The 14,856-nt window shown below is 37.4% G+C and overlaps 1 protein-coding gene across 1 annotated transcript; it reads right to left on the bottom strand.

Annotated features, from left to right (window-relative positions):
- Nucleotides 1–8,028: 8,028 nt before the first annotated feature.
- On the bottom strand, nt 8,029–14,298 carry LOC143891209 (uncharacterized). The gene is made up of 3 exons (XM_077395839.1): nt 12,171–14,298; nt 10,050–12,055; nt 8,029–9,999 (listed from the first exon to the last, which is right to left on the bottom strand). Exons 1-3 carry the CDS (start codon nt 14,296–14,298, stop codon nt 8,029–8,031), a joined length of 6,105 nt encoding a protein of 2,034 aa, XP_077251954.1.
- Between the last annotated feature and the right edge of the window lie 558 nt (nt 14,299–14,856).

Raw genomic sequence — 14,856 nt, 5'->3', positions numbered from 1 at the left:
ATGCGGTCAAGGTGCTTTTGTTGATAGAGATTGAAAAACAGAAAGTTTCATATTTTAGAAACTTTATAAAACATCCACCTTTTAGACATAGGAAACACTATAGATGGTGTCAATGAGCTTTTAGCCAAGTTTTGAGATTATGATTAGATGGTATTGAATATTAGATATTGTTGATCAAGGGTAGAGATTGTAAAATTGAAAGTTTCTTATTTTAGTAACTTTATAAAACATCCAACTTTTAGACATAGGAAACCCCATAGATGGTGTAAAGGAGCTTTTTGCAAAGTGTTGAGGTGGGGATGAGATGATATTGAATCTTTGATTTAGTTGATGAAGGATGGAGATTGAAAATTAGAAAGTTTCTTATTTTTGAAACTTTATAAGACATCAATATTTTAGACATAGGAAACCCAAAAGATGGTGTCGAGGAGTTTTTAGCGAAGTTTTGAGATGTGGATGAGATTGTATTGAATTTTAGAATTAGTTTATAAAGGATGGAGATTGAAAAAATAGAAAGTTTCTTATTTTAGAAACTTTATAAAACAAACATCTTTTAGATATAAGAAAACCAAGATATGCTGTCAAGGTGCTTTTGTTGGGAGAGATTGAAAAACAAAAAGTTTCTTATTTTAGAAACTTTATAAAACATCCACCTTTTAGACATAGGAAACACTATAGATGATGTCCATGAGGTTTTAGCAAAGTTTTGAGATTATGATTAGATGGTATTGAATATTAGATTTTGTTGATCAAGGATAGAGATTGTAAAATAGAAAGTTTCTTATTTTAGTAACTTTATAAAACATCCATCTTTTAGACGTAGGAAACCCCATAGATGGTTTCAAGGAGCTTTTTGCCTAGTTTTGAGGTGGGGATGAGATGATATTGAATCTTAGATGTAGTTGATGAAGGATGGAGATTGAAAAATTAGAAAGTTTCTTATTTTTGAAACTTTATAAGACATCAATATTTTAGATATAAGAAACCCAAAAGATGGTGTCGATGAGCTTTTAGCCAAGTTTTGAGATGTGGATGAGATGGTATTGAATTTTAGAATTAGTTTATAAAGGATGGAGATTGAAAAAATAGAAAGTTTCTTATTTTAGAAACTTTACAAAACATCCATCTTTTAGACATAGGAAACCCTATATATTGTGTCAAGGAACTTTTAGCTGAGTTTTGAGATAAAGATGAGATGATATTGAATCTTAGATTTAGTTGATGAAGAATAGAGATTTAAAAAATTGATATTTTCTTATTTTAGAAACTTTGTAAGACATCTATCTTTTAGCAAAGGAAACCTTAGGGATGCTGTCAAGGAGCTTTTCGCCAAGTTTTGAGATGAGGATGAGATGGTATTGAATCTTAGATTCAGTTGATAAAGGATAGAGATTGAAAAAATAGAAAGTTTGTTATTGTAGAAAGCTTAAAAACCATCCATCTTTTAGACATATGAGACCCTAGAGACGGTGTCAATGAGCTTTTAGCCATGTTTTGGGATGAGGATGAGAGGGTATTGAATCTTAGATTTAGTTGATTAATTATGGAGATTGTAAAAATAGAAAGTTTCTTATTTTAGAAACTTTATCAAACATCCATCTTTTAGACATAGGAAACCCTAGAGATGATATCAACGAGCATTTAGCCAAGTTTTGGGATAAGAATGAGTGGGTATTGAATCTTTGATTTAGTTGATGAATGATGGATATTGAAAAAAAAAAGAGTTTCTTATTTTAGAAACTTTATAAAATATCAATCTTTTAAACTTAGTAAATCGTAAAGATGGTGTCAAGGAGCTTTTTGCTTAGTTCTGAGATGAGGATGCGATGGTATTGAATCTTAGATTTAGTTGATGATGGATAGAGATTGAAAAAATAGAAAGTTTCTTATTTTAGAAACTTTATAAAACAAACATCTTTTAGATATAAGAAAACCAAGATATTCTGTCAAGGTGCTTTTGTTGATAGAGATTGAAAAACAGAAAGTTTCTTATTTTAGAAACTTTATAAAACATCCACCTTTTAGACATAGGAAACACTATAGATGGTGTCCATGAGCTTTTAGCCAAGTTTTGAGATTCTGATTAGATGGTATTGAATATTAGATTTTGTTGATCGAGGATAGAGATTGTAAAATAGAAAGTTTCTTATTTTAGTAACCTTATAAAAATCCATCTTTTAGACATAGGAAACCCCATAGATGGTGTCAAGGAGCTTTTTGCAAAGTTTTGAGGTGGGGATGAGATGATATTGAATCTTAGATTCAGTTGATGAAGGATGGAGATTGAAAAATTAAAAAGTTTCTTATTTTTGAAACTTTATAAGACATCAATATTTTAGACATAGGAAACCCAAAAGATGGTGTCGAGCAGCTTTTAGCCAAATTTTGAGATGTGAATGAGATGGTATTGAATTTTAGAATTAGTTTATAACGGATGGAGATTGAAAAAATAGAAAGTTTCTTATTTTAGAAACTTTACAAAACATCCATATTTTAGACATAGGAAACCCTATATATGGTGTCAAGGAACTTTTAGCTGAGTTTTGAGATGAGGATGAGATGATATTGAATCTTAGATTTAGTTGAGGAAGAATAGAGATTTAAAAAATAGATGGTTTCTTATTTTAAAAACTTTGTAAGACATCTATCTTTTAGCAAAGGAAACCTTAGGGATGGTGTGAAGGAGCTTTTCGCTAAGTTTTGAGATGAGGATGAGATGGTATTGAATCTTAGATTCAGTTGATAAAGGATAGAGATTGAAAAAATAGAAAGTTTGTTATTGTAGAAAGCTTAAAAAACATCCATCTTTTAGACATATGAGACGCTAGAGACGGTGTCAATGAGCTTTTAGCCATGTTTTGGGATGAGGATGAGAGGGTATTGAATCTTAGATTTAGTTGATTAATGATGGAGATTGTAAAAATAGAAAGTTTCTTATTTTAGAAACTTTGTCAAACATCGATCTTTTAGACATAAGAAACCCTAGAGATCATATCAACGAGCATTTAGCCAAGTTTTGGGATAAGAATGAGTGGGTATTGAATCTTAGATTTAGTTGATGAATGATGGATATTGAAAAAAAAGAGAGTTTCTTATTTTAGAAACTTTATAAAATATCAATCTTTTAAACTTAGTAAATCGTAAAGATGGTGTTAAGGAGCTTTTTGCTTAGTTCTGAGATGAGGATGCGTGGATTGAATCTTAGATTTAGTTGATGATGGATAGAGATTGAAAAAATAAAAAGTTTCTTATTTTAGAAACTTTATAAAACAAACATCTTTTAGATATAAGAAAACCAAGATATGCTGTCAAGGTGCTTTTGTTGATAGAGATTGAAAAACAGAAAGTTTCTTATTTTAGAAACTTTATAAAACATCCACCTTTTAGACATAGGAAACACTATAGATGGTGTCCATGAGCTTTTAGCCAAGTTTTGAGATTATGATTAGGTGGTATTGAATATTAGATTTTGTTGATCAAGGATAGAGATTGTAAAATAGAAAGTTTCTTATTTTAGTAACTTTATAAAACATCCATCTTTTAGGCATAGGAAACCCCATATATGGTGTCAAGGAGCTTTTTGCAAAGTTTTGAGGTGGGGATGAGATGATATTGAATCTTAGATTTAGTTGATGAAGGATGGAGATTGAAAAATTAGAAAGTTTCTTATTTTTGAAACTTTATAAGACATCAATTTTATAGACATAGGAAACCCAAAAGATGGTGTCGATGAGCTTTTAGCCAAGTTTTGAGATGTGGATGAGATGGTATTGAATTTTAGAATTAGTTTATAAAGGATGCAGATTGAAAAAATAGAAAGTTTCTTATTTTAGAAACTTTACAAAACATCCATCTTTTAGACACAGGAAACCCTATATATGGTGTCAAGGAACATTTAGCTGAGTTTTGAGATGAGGATGAGATGATATTGAATCTTAGACTTAGTTGATGAAGAATAGTGATTTAAAAAATAGATGATTTCTTATTTTAGAAACTTTGTAAGACATCTATCTTTTAGCAAAGGAAACCTTAGGGATGGTGTCAAGGAGCTTTTTGCCAAGTTTTGAGATGAGGATGAGATGGTATTGAATCTTAGATTTAGTTGATAAAGGATAGAGATTGAAAAAATAGAAAGTTTGTTATTGTAGAAAGCTTAAAAAACATCCATCTTTTAGACATATGAGACCCTAGAGACGGTGTCAATGTGCTTTTAGCCATGTTTTGAGATGAGGATGAGAGGGTACTGAATCTTAGCTTTAGTTGATTAATGATGGAGATTTTAAAATTAAAAGTTTCTTATTTTAGAAAGTTTATCAAACATCCATATTTTAGACATAAGAAACCCTAGAGATTATATCAACGAACATTTAGCCAAGTTTTGGGATAAGAATGAGTGGGTATTGAATCTTAGATTTAGTTGATGAATGATGGATATTGAAAAAATAAAGAGTTTCTTATTTTAGAAACTTTATAAAATATCAATCTTTTAAACTTAGTAAATCGTAAAGATGGTGTCAAGGAGCATTTTGCTTAGTTCTGAGATGACGATGCGATGGTATTGAATCTTAGATTTAGTTGAAGATGGATAGAGATTGAAAAAATAGAAAGTTTCTTATTTTAGAAACTTTATAAAACAAACATCTTTTAGATATAAGAAAACCAAGATATGCGGTCAAGGTGCTTTTGTTGATAGAGATTGAAAAACAGAAAGTTTCTTATTTTCGAAACTTTGTAAAACATCCACCTTTTAGACATAGGAAACACTATAGATGGTGTCCATGAGCTTTTAGCCAAGTTTTGAGATTATGATTAGATGGTATTGAATATTAGATTTTGTTGATCAAGGGTAGAGATTGTAAAATAGAAAGTTTCTTATTTTAGTAACTTTATAAAACATCCAACTTTTAGACATAGGAAACCCCATAGATGGTGTCAAGGAGCTTTTTGCTAAGTGTTGAGGTGGGGATGAGATGATATTGAATCTTTGATTTAGTTGATGAAGGATGGAGATTGAAAAATTAGAAAGTTTCTTCTTTTTGAAACTTTATAAGACATCAATATCTTAGACATAGGAAACCCAAAAGATGGTGTCGAGGAGTTTTTAGCCAAGTTTTGAGATGTGGATGAGATTGTATTGAATTTTAGAATTAGTTTATAAAGGATGGAGATTGAAAAAATAGAAAGTTTCTTATTTTAGAAACTTTATAAAACAAACATCTTTTAGATATAAGAAAACCAAGATATGCTGTCAAGGTGCTTTTGTTGGTAGAGATTGAAAAACAAAAAGTTTCTTATTTTAAAAACTTTATAAAACATCCACCTTTTAGACATAGGAAACACTATAGATGATGTCCATGAGCTTTTAGCAAAGTTTTGAGATTATGATTAGATGGTATTGAATATTAGATTTTGTTGATCAAGGATAGAGATTGTAAAATAGAAAGTTTCTTATTTTAGTAACTTTATAAAACATCCATCTTTTAGGCATAGGAAACCCCATAGATAGTTTCAAGGAGCTTTTTGCCAAGTTTTGAGGTGGGGATGAGATGATATTGAATCTTAGATGTAGTTGATGAAGGGTGGAGATTGAAAAATTAGAAAGTTTCTTATTTTTGAAACTTTATAAGACATCAATATTTTAGACATAGGAAACCCAAAAGATGGTGTCGAGGAGCTTTTAGCCAAGTTTTGAGATGTGGATGAGATGGTATTGAATTTTAGAATTAGTTTATAAAGGATGGAGATTGAAAAAATAGAAAGTTTCTTATTTTAGAAACTTTACAAAACATCCATCTTTTAGACATAGGAAACCCTATATATGGTGTCAAGGAACTTTTAGCTGAGTTTTGAGATAAGGAAGAGATGATATTGAATCTTAGATTTAGTTGATGAAGAATAGAGATTTAAAAAATAGATGGTTTCTTATTTTAGAAACTTTGTAAGACATCTATCTTTTAGCAAAGGAAACCTTAGGGATGCTGTCAAGGAGCTTTTAGCCAAGTTTTGAGATGAGGATGAGATGGTATTAAATCTTAGATTCAGTTGATAAATGATAGAGATTGAAAAAATAGAAAGTTTGTTATTGTAGAAAGCTTAAAAACCATCCATCTTTTAGACATATGAGACCTTAGAGACGGTGTCAATGAGCTTTTAGCCATGTTTTGGGATGAGGATGAGAGGGTATTGAATCTTAGATGTAGTTGATTAATTATGGAGATTGTAAAAATAGAAAGTTTCTTATTTTTGAAACTTTATCAAACATCCATCTTTTAGACATAAGAAACCCTAGAGATGATATCAACGAGCATTTAGCCAAGTTTTGGGATAAGAATGAGTGGGTATTGAATCTTAGATTTAGTTGATGAATGATGGATATTGAAAAAAAAAAGAGTTTCTTATTTTAGAAACTTTATAAAATATCAATCTTTTAAACTTAGTAAATCGTAAAGATGGTGTCAAGGAGCTTTTTGCTTAGTTCTGAGATGAGGATGCGATGATATTGAATCTTAGATTTAGTTGATGATGGATAGATATTGAAAAAATAGAAAGTTTCTTATTTTAGAAACTTTATAAAACAAACATCTTTTAGATATAAGAAAACCAAGATATGCTGTCAAGGTGCTTTTGTTGATAGAGATTGAAAAACAGAAAGTTTCTTATTTTAAAAACTTTATAAAACATCCACCTTTTAGACATAGTACACACTATAGATGGTGTCCATGAGCTTTTAGCCAAGTTTTGAGATTATGATTAGATGGTATTGAATATTAGATTTTGTTGATCGAGGATAGAGATTGTAAACTAGAAAGTTTCTTATTTTAGTAACTTTATAAAACATCCATCTTTTAGACATAGGAAACCCCATAGATGGTGTCAAGGAGCTTTTTGCAAAGTTTTGAGGTGGGGATGAGATGATATTGAATCTTAGATTCAGTTGATGAAGGATGGAGATTGAAAAATTAAAAAGTTTCTTATTTTTGAAACTTTATAAGACATCAATATTTTAGACATAGGAAACCCAAAAGATGGTGTCGAGCAGCTTTTAGCCAAGTTTTGAGATGTGGATGAGATGGTATTGAATTTTAGAATTAGTTTATAAATGATGGAGATTGAAAAAATAGAAAGTTTCTTATTTTAGAAACTTTACAAAACATCCATCTTTTAGACATAGGAAACCCTATATATGGTGTCAAGGAACTTTTAGCTGAGTTTTGAGATGAGGATGAGATGATATTGAATCTTAGATTTAGTTGATGAAGAATAGAGATTTAAAAAATAGATGGTTTCTTATTTTAAAAACTTTGTAAGACATCTATCTTTTAGCAAAAGAAACCTTAGGGATGGTGTGAAGGAGCTTTTCGCTAAGTTTTGAGATGAGGATGAGATGGTATTGAATCTTAGATTTAGTTGATAAAGGATAGAGATTGAAAAAATAGAAAGTTTGTTATTGTAGAAAGCTTAAAAAACATCCATCTTTTAGACATATGAGACCCTAGAGACGGTGTCAATGTGCTTTTAACCATCTTTTGGGATGGGGATGAGAGGGTATTGAATCTTAGCTTTAGTTGATTAATGATGGAGATTTTAAAATTAAAAGTTTCTTATTTTAGAAACTTTATCAAACATCCATCTTTTAGACATAAGAAACCCTAGAGATTATATCAACGAGCATTTAGCCAAGTTTTGGGATAAGAATGAGTGGGTATTGAATCTTAGATTTAGTTGATGAATGATGGATATTGAAAAAATAGAGAGTTTCTTATTTTAGAAACTTTATAAAATATCAATCTTTTAAACTTAGTAAATCGTAAAGATGGTGTCAAGGAGCTTTTTGCTTAGTTTTTTTTTTTTTTTGATTGGTAAGCTGGGGTTAGGCAGACCCCGACCGGATATATTAAAACCAATAAGCAAGAATTACAATGGGGGCCCAGAAGAATCCCACAGTTGGGGGTACATATAGCCCCCCAACACCAACAACTAACCACAGCATTGATCACCGCTGCGGATCTGAAGGTCACATCGATAACCCTACACACGAGGGTAAAGGTGGCCGGCTGCATCAAGATCCAGGATATCCCTAAGAGTTGGGGGGATAGTAGAAGGGAGGAGGACAGCTCCTTCGCAACAACAGTCGGGCTTAGACAGGAAGTCTGCGGCCCCGTTCGCTTCTCTCCAAATATGAGACAATTTCCAGTTCTGAGTGTTTCTGAGGGCGTCACGAATTTCTTCAACAATTGGAATGGCTTTCCAGGGACACTCCCACTTTTCTAAGATCACATTTACTGCAACCAAAGAATCGGATTCAATCCAGATTGATTCATACCCTTCCGAGCGCGCGAGTATGATCCCATGGAGGATGGCTTTCATTTCCAGAAGATGGATCTCCTCACAGCCCGACCGAAGAGAGAACATGACTTGGACCTCCCCCATCAAGTTCCGAATTAAGCCCCCTATTCCACCCATCCCATTGTGAACAGCAGCATCAGTATTAATCTTGTAAAATTCATGATCCGGCCTGATCCAGGAGCAGAAGACAGCTTCGGTTTTCACTTGGATACAAGGAAGACCAAAATTTGCGGCAGTTGCAACATTTTTCCGGCTAATAACATCGTCCAGGTGAAGATGAGCAAGCCTAGAATGAATGATACTGAGGCAACTGTGGAGGGTACTCGTCTTATGGCAAGGGTGCTTCCCGTGCAGCCGGCTATTCCTTTCTCTCCATATCATGTACACCACCACACAGAAACTAAGTCGCATAATCGAGGTGGCTTGCCCATCCCTTTTAAACTTTTCCCGGATCCACATTTCTTCCTGTAAGAGGGTCTTGAGCGGCTTCCTCCTGAACCCACACCGCCACAGAATAGATCTCCAGATCCATGCCGAATAGGAGCATCGAAAGAAGAGATGGTTCACCGATTCAGGGCCAGCGTTACAGAGCAGACAGCTGAGATCTCTGTGGGATCCGAGGAAGCATAGCCTGTCCCGAGTACTGAGCCTGTTTTGCATTGCTTGCCAGGTGGTGAAGCTGTACCTAGGGATATGGCCTTTATGCCAGACAGTCTTGAACCAGGGAACCTCAGCCCAACGAGTTCTACATTGGTTCCAAGCAGATCTGAGAGAAAATTTCCCATTTGGGTTGCCCTTCCAAATAATTCTGTCGACTTCGTGATGGGAGAACAGCCCAGTTTTCATAATCCTGTGGAGTTGGGGCAAGTAAGCTTGGTGGAGGATGTGAGCCCAACTTCCATCTTGATGCATGCATTCAATGGATGTCTGCTTAGTTAGACAGAACAGCTCGCCTTCAGTTGTTTGAGTGTGGACGGGTCCATCCGGATGCCACGGGTCAGTCCAAAAATCGATGTTTCTACCTTTGCCCACACAATAGCACACAAAGGGCTTCGCCAAAGTTCTACAATTAAAGATACTTCTCACCCCCCAGGCCGGGTTCGAAGGCATAGGCCTATTCCAAAAGGAACTTTTCTTGAGGTATTTGATTTTGAACCATCTAACCCACAGAGATTCCCTGTTCTGAACAATGTGCCAGAGGAGTTTTAATTGAGAGGCTCTATTGATATCAACAACGCTGCGGATCCCCACACCCCCTTCTCTTTTTGGTCGACAGACCGAAGCCCAAGCAATTGGAGAGTATTGATTCTGTTGGTCAGACCCCCCCCAGAGGAAATTTCTGAATATTTTCTCAATCTCGAGCAGAATTTCCATGGGGATGTTGTAGGTAGCAGACCAATAAATCTGGAAGGAGGTGAGAACAGCTTTGATCAATTCGATTCGCCCCGCCCGGGATAGCTTTTTGTTATTCCACATGCCTAATCTGCTCCGAATTTTGGTTAATAATGGCTGACAATCGTGGCTGGACAGTCTCTTGGTAATCAGAGGGAGACCCAAGTATTTAATGGGGAGCAAACCTTCCTTGATGCAGAGGGAAGAGCAAATCAGGTCTTTGAGCTGAGCAGAAGTGCCGGACAAGAAAGCTTCACTTTTCTGGAAGTTAACATCCAGACCAGCAATGCGCTTGAAAGATTGGAGACAACCTTGATCCCTGCAACAGATTCGAGGTCTGGGGTGATGAAAACCATGACATCATCAGCATACATGACATGATTTATATTAAGATTTCCTTTGGAAAACGGAGTTTTGATTTTACCCAAGGCTTGAGCCGAATTCAACATGCAGGAGAAGATTTCCATTACCAGGCAGAATAACAGAGGGGACAGGGGATCTCCTTGCCTTAGCCCATTAGAGGACTGAAAGAAGCCCTTCGGAGAACCATTGAGAAGCACCGAGAAAGAAGGAGAGGCAATGCACTTTGAAATCCAGGTGCACCACAAGGTGGGGAAACCAATTTTTCTCATGAATCCAAGGAGGGCTTCATGAATAACATAATCATAAGCTTTTTTCAGGTCAAGCTTTAAACATAAGGCTTTAGTGTTCGAGGCCTTGTGGAAGTTGTGGCACAGGTCATGGGAGAGGAGGACATTATCTTGGATAAGCCGATCCTTGATGAAAGCAGATTGATTGGGGCTGACAATTCTGTTCAGAACTTTGCTGAGTCTAGACGCCAGCAGCTTGGATATGATTTTATAGAAGAAATTGCACAAGGAGATGGGTCTAAAATGGTTGGGGGAGGATGCTCCACTACATTTTGGAATCAGAGCTATGAAAGTGGTATTGAATGCAGGAAGGAGGTTGCCAGTTCGAAAGAAATAATGGATGGCTTCAACAACCTCAGTTGCAATTAGGTACCAGAAGTGCTTAAAAAAGACCCCATTAAAGCCATCAGGACCAGGGGCTCGGTTCCCATCACACTTGAAAACCACCTCCTTTATTTCCTCGGCCTGGAAAGGTCTGACAAGGTCACGGACATCATCAAGGGACAGTTTATACTGGGGGGCAGGAAGACCTCCAGTCATAGGGCAATTGTGGTTAAGCAAGCAAGAGAAGTGATTAACCAGGATATCCGCAATTCCCTTGGGTTCAGTACAAAGCTCACCATTATCATCTTCAATTGCCTGAATCTGGTTCTGGTTTCTGCGCATGGACATGGCAGAGTGAAAATATTCAGTATTAGAGTCACCAAGATTAAGCCAGTCAACTCTGGATTTTTTATGAAACAAACTCTCCTCCTGCTGGGCAGTCCGGGTGAACTTCTCTCTGATGTCTTGTTCCGCAGCTCTGAGGCTAAGGTTCCGAGGGTCCAGACCAATCTTAGTTTGGATCTCATCTAAATCTTTTCTGAATTGAGGAGCCAGGATGTCAATCCTCCCGAAGCTATTATGATTCCAGATTTTTATAGCTCTCTTTGTACCTTGGAGTTTCTTGAAGATTCTGAACATTGGATTTCCACTGATCTTCAGGTGCCAAGCTCTCTCAACAACCTCATAGAGGGAAGTATCAGAAAGCCACATGTTATGGAATTTGAAAGGTTTTCCCCCTGTAGACTGCACTGGGGAAGTGGAGACAATGATAGGGGAGTGATCAAACAACCCAGGATTTTTGTAGTGAACATAGGAGATTGGGAACCCATGTAGCCATTCCTCATTCACTAAAGCTCTGTCAAGCCTACGAAGTTTAAGGTGACCAGTGCGAGAACTGTTAGTCCAAGAGAGAGTTTGCCCAACGGATCTTAAGTCAAGAAGAGAGCAGTCCTCAATACAAGCATTGAACTCATTCATGTCGGAGGTCTTTGGATCAGCTCCTCCCCATCTCTCATCAGCAAAACGAGTGATATTGAAATCTCCCAAGGCAATCCAAGGAACCGGAGCAGCCGGAACAAGCCCCACTAAAGATGACCAGAGTTGCCTGCGCTCGGGAGCATCGTTAGATGCATAGATAGCAGATAGATGAATACAGTGACCAGTCAAGATACAGTAAGATCCCCCGTGGATAATTTGGGAATTCATATAGAGGACTTGAAAGGATATCACCTTTGGGTCCCAGAGGACCCAGATTCTTCCCTTGCCACAGAATTCATAATTTGTTTGGCACTTCCAATTTTCGCTAATTTCAGACAAGAACCTCTGCACGTCGACTTCCTTGGCTTTGGGTTCAGACAGGCACAAGAGGGAGAGCTTATTCTCTTGGATGATCCGCTTTATATCCCCCCTTTTAGTTTCGGAGCAAAGGCCCCTAACATTCCAAGCTCCTAGAATTACCATCAGAACAGGGTGGGAGAAGTTTGATGGGCCTGCCAGAAGGAGGCATTACGCAGGCATGGAGTTGGGAACTATCATGGCCATTTAAGTCCTGAGCCTCCTGAACTTGAGCTTCAACCATAACTGGGCTTTCCTCAGGAATTCCACCTGATGAGGATGTGACATGGACGAATTCTTTTCCAAGACAGCCTACCAATTTATCTCGATCGTCTATATTGGATTCGACTTGATCCTCACTCTCTTCCCCCTCTTCATTTTCATTTCCTTCAACATCAGCCAGGGCATCAAAGCTGTTTTGAATCTGGATTGCTGTATCCACCACATGGGCACTGACACCACTTAGAATTCTGCTATGCTCCACAACTTGGGGGAATATACAAGTGGGTTTGACTGGCCTTTCCTCCCGGTCTCTAGCAGGTTTTACTGCTTGTAGGGGTTGCTTAGAGGGATTTTTTACTGGTCGCCATTCCTGCTTATGGTTGTGCTGCGCAACCTGAACATTTTTGGGGCATGCTTCCGAGGTATGACTGAAGTCAATACAGGTTTTACAGGCTGATGGTTTCCAGTCATATTGCACTTTTTGGTTGTGGATCCCATAAGGGGTGTGTATGGGAATGGTTTCGGGAAATTCTGCCCCTGCTTCCACTTCCACACACATACGAGCGTAACTTAGTCTTGTTTCTTCAGCAGTCCTTGAATCCATGTACAAAGGATTCCCTATGAAACTGGCTATTTTACTTAATCCTTTAGCACTCCAGAACTCAAGAGGCAAACCTGGAAGACGAACCCACACAGGGATTGAGGTAAGGTTTAGCTTCTCGAGAGGTGTCCCTGGTTTCCACTTTCGTAAAATCAAAGGTCTCCCCGCATAGGAGTGCTCCCCTGATTCCAGCACTGAGTCACAATCCTCCAGACAGGTGAACTGAAATAAATAAAACCCATTTGAGAGAGTAAAAATCTGCAGCTCTCCTTTAAGGTTCCACTTTCGTGAGAGATTTTCTCTCAGATTCATGAAGTACGGCCTCCTACCAATAAAGTATCCCACCAAAGAAGTTCTCCATTTACAGCCAATCTCCTCAAGCTCCTCATTCTCGAAAGAAATCCTCTTCTTCCCCGAATCAGCAGCTACAGGGTTTACAAACTCAAGTTTTGAAAGACCCTTAGTAGACTTTTCCCCAAAGAGGGATCTCCAAGGACTGGTTTTAGCTTGGGTAGCAGCAGCTCCTGTTGCTGATTGAGTAGCATCAGACCCATCAGTTTCCAGGGGCAGGGGAATGGGCGTTGGGTCTGTCCCAACAGAGTGGGCGGGAAAATCTGAGCTGGGAGAAGGAGTTGTTTCATTTGAAATTGCAATTGGGCGGGAATAATTCCCAGGGGTGGAAAAGATAAATGAGTGGGGGTGTGGTTTAATGCTGATTTTCTCTGTTTTTGCTGCTGCAATCAGCTTTTGATTTAAAAAAGGACTGGGTTCTGGAGAGAGAACAGAGCTGGTTGGGAATGAGGAGGGAACAGATAAGGTTGGGACAGAGGAGACGTCAGGTGGTAGGTGTTGACTGTCAGGGGTCACAGCAAAAACTGTTGGGCAATGGGTAATGGAAGAAATTCCCAAAATGGAAGGTTTCCCTCCAGCTGTCTCTTCTTCTCCAACTTGCAGATTCAGAGGTAAGAAGCAGCTCAAGGATGGAGGGGGAGGAGCACGAAATTCTTGTGTGGACTGGAGGTCAGGTCTTTGGGATTTTCGAGGAGTAGGAGTTTTCACAGGAATTGTAGAATTCTGCTTTGATTTTTTCAGAGAGCTTGTAATCTGAGCTGGGGTTATGGTAAACCTTTTGTGCACTCTAGTACCTCTCTTGAAATGGGTTGAGGGTTCAGGATCCTCAAGAGGGAACAATTCTTTCAGGTATGCCACCCGCTGGACAGAATTCATACCTGGTTCAGAGAGAGGAGATGGCTTTTCGTCAACACAAGAAGGGAGCCCATCTAAGAAATAGTTATCCTCAAGCCCACAAACGGCTTGAGGCACATTTCCATGGGGTGAGGGAGAATGGCCAAGACCAGCTGGTGTTGGATGTGCCCAGAAACGGCCGTCCAAAACAGCAGACTTTCCCGGGTCAGGAGGAATCTCCATGGACTGGAATTCCTCCAAAATCTCTCACAGCAGACCGAATAGCTTCCCAGGAAGAAGGAGAAAACCGAGAAGGGATTGGGCCCTTGGCCTCCAGCCGGCTGGCCGGAAGAAGAAGATGATCTCCTCGAAGAGGAGATTTTCTCACACTAGAAACGCAGAGCTTCTCACACTAGCAACGCAGAGCTTCTCAAACTGTTGAAGATGAAGATGCGATGGTATTGAATCTTAGATTTAGTTGATAATGGATAGAGATTGAAAAAATAGAAAGTTTCTTATTTTATAAACTTTATAAAACAAACATCTTTTAGATATAAGAAAACAAAGATATGCGGTCAAGGTGCTTTTGTTGATAGAGATTGAAAAACAGAAAGTTTCTTATTTTAGAAACTTTATAAAACATCCACCTTTTAGACATAGGAAACACTATAGATGGTGTCCATGAGCTTTTAGCCAAGTTTTGAGATTATGATTAGATGGTATTGAATATTAGATTTTGTTGATCAAGGGTAGAGATTGTAAAATAGAAAGTTTCTTATTTTAGTAACTTTATAAAACATC

This window comes from Tasmannia lanceolata, unplaced genomic scaffold (genome assembly GCF_043159265.1).
Source record: "Tasmannia lanceolata isolate RefF3 unplaced genomic scaffold, GAP_Taslan_0.1 ptg000013l, whole genome shotgun sequence".
Taxonomy (NCBI): domain Eukaryota; kingdom Viridiplantae; phylum Streptophyta; class Magnoliopsida; order Canellales; family Winteraceae; genus Tasmannia; species Tasmannia lanceolata.
This window is presented reverse-complemented; position numbering and strand designations above follow the sequence as displayed.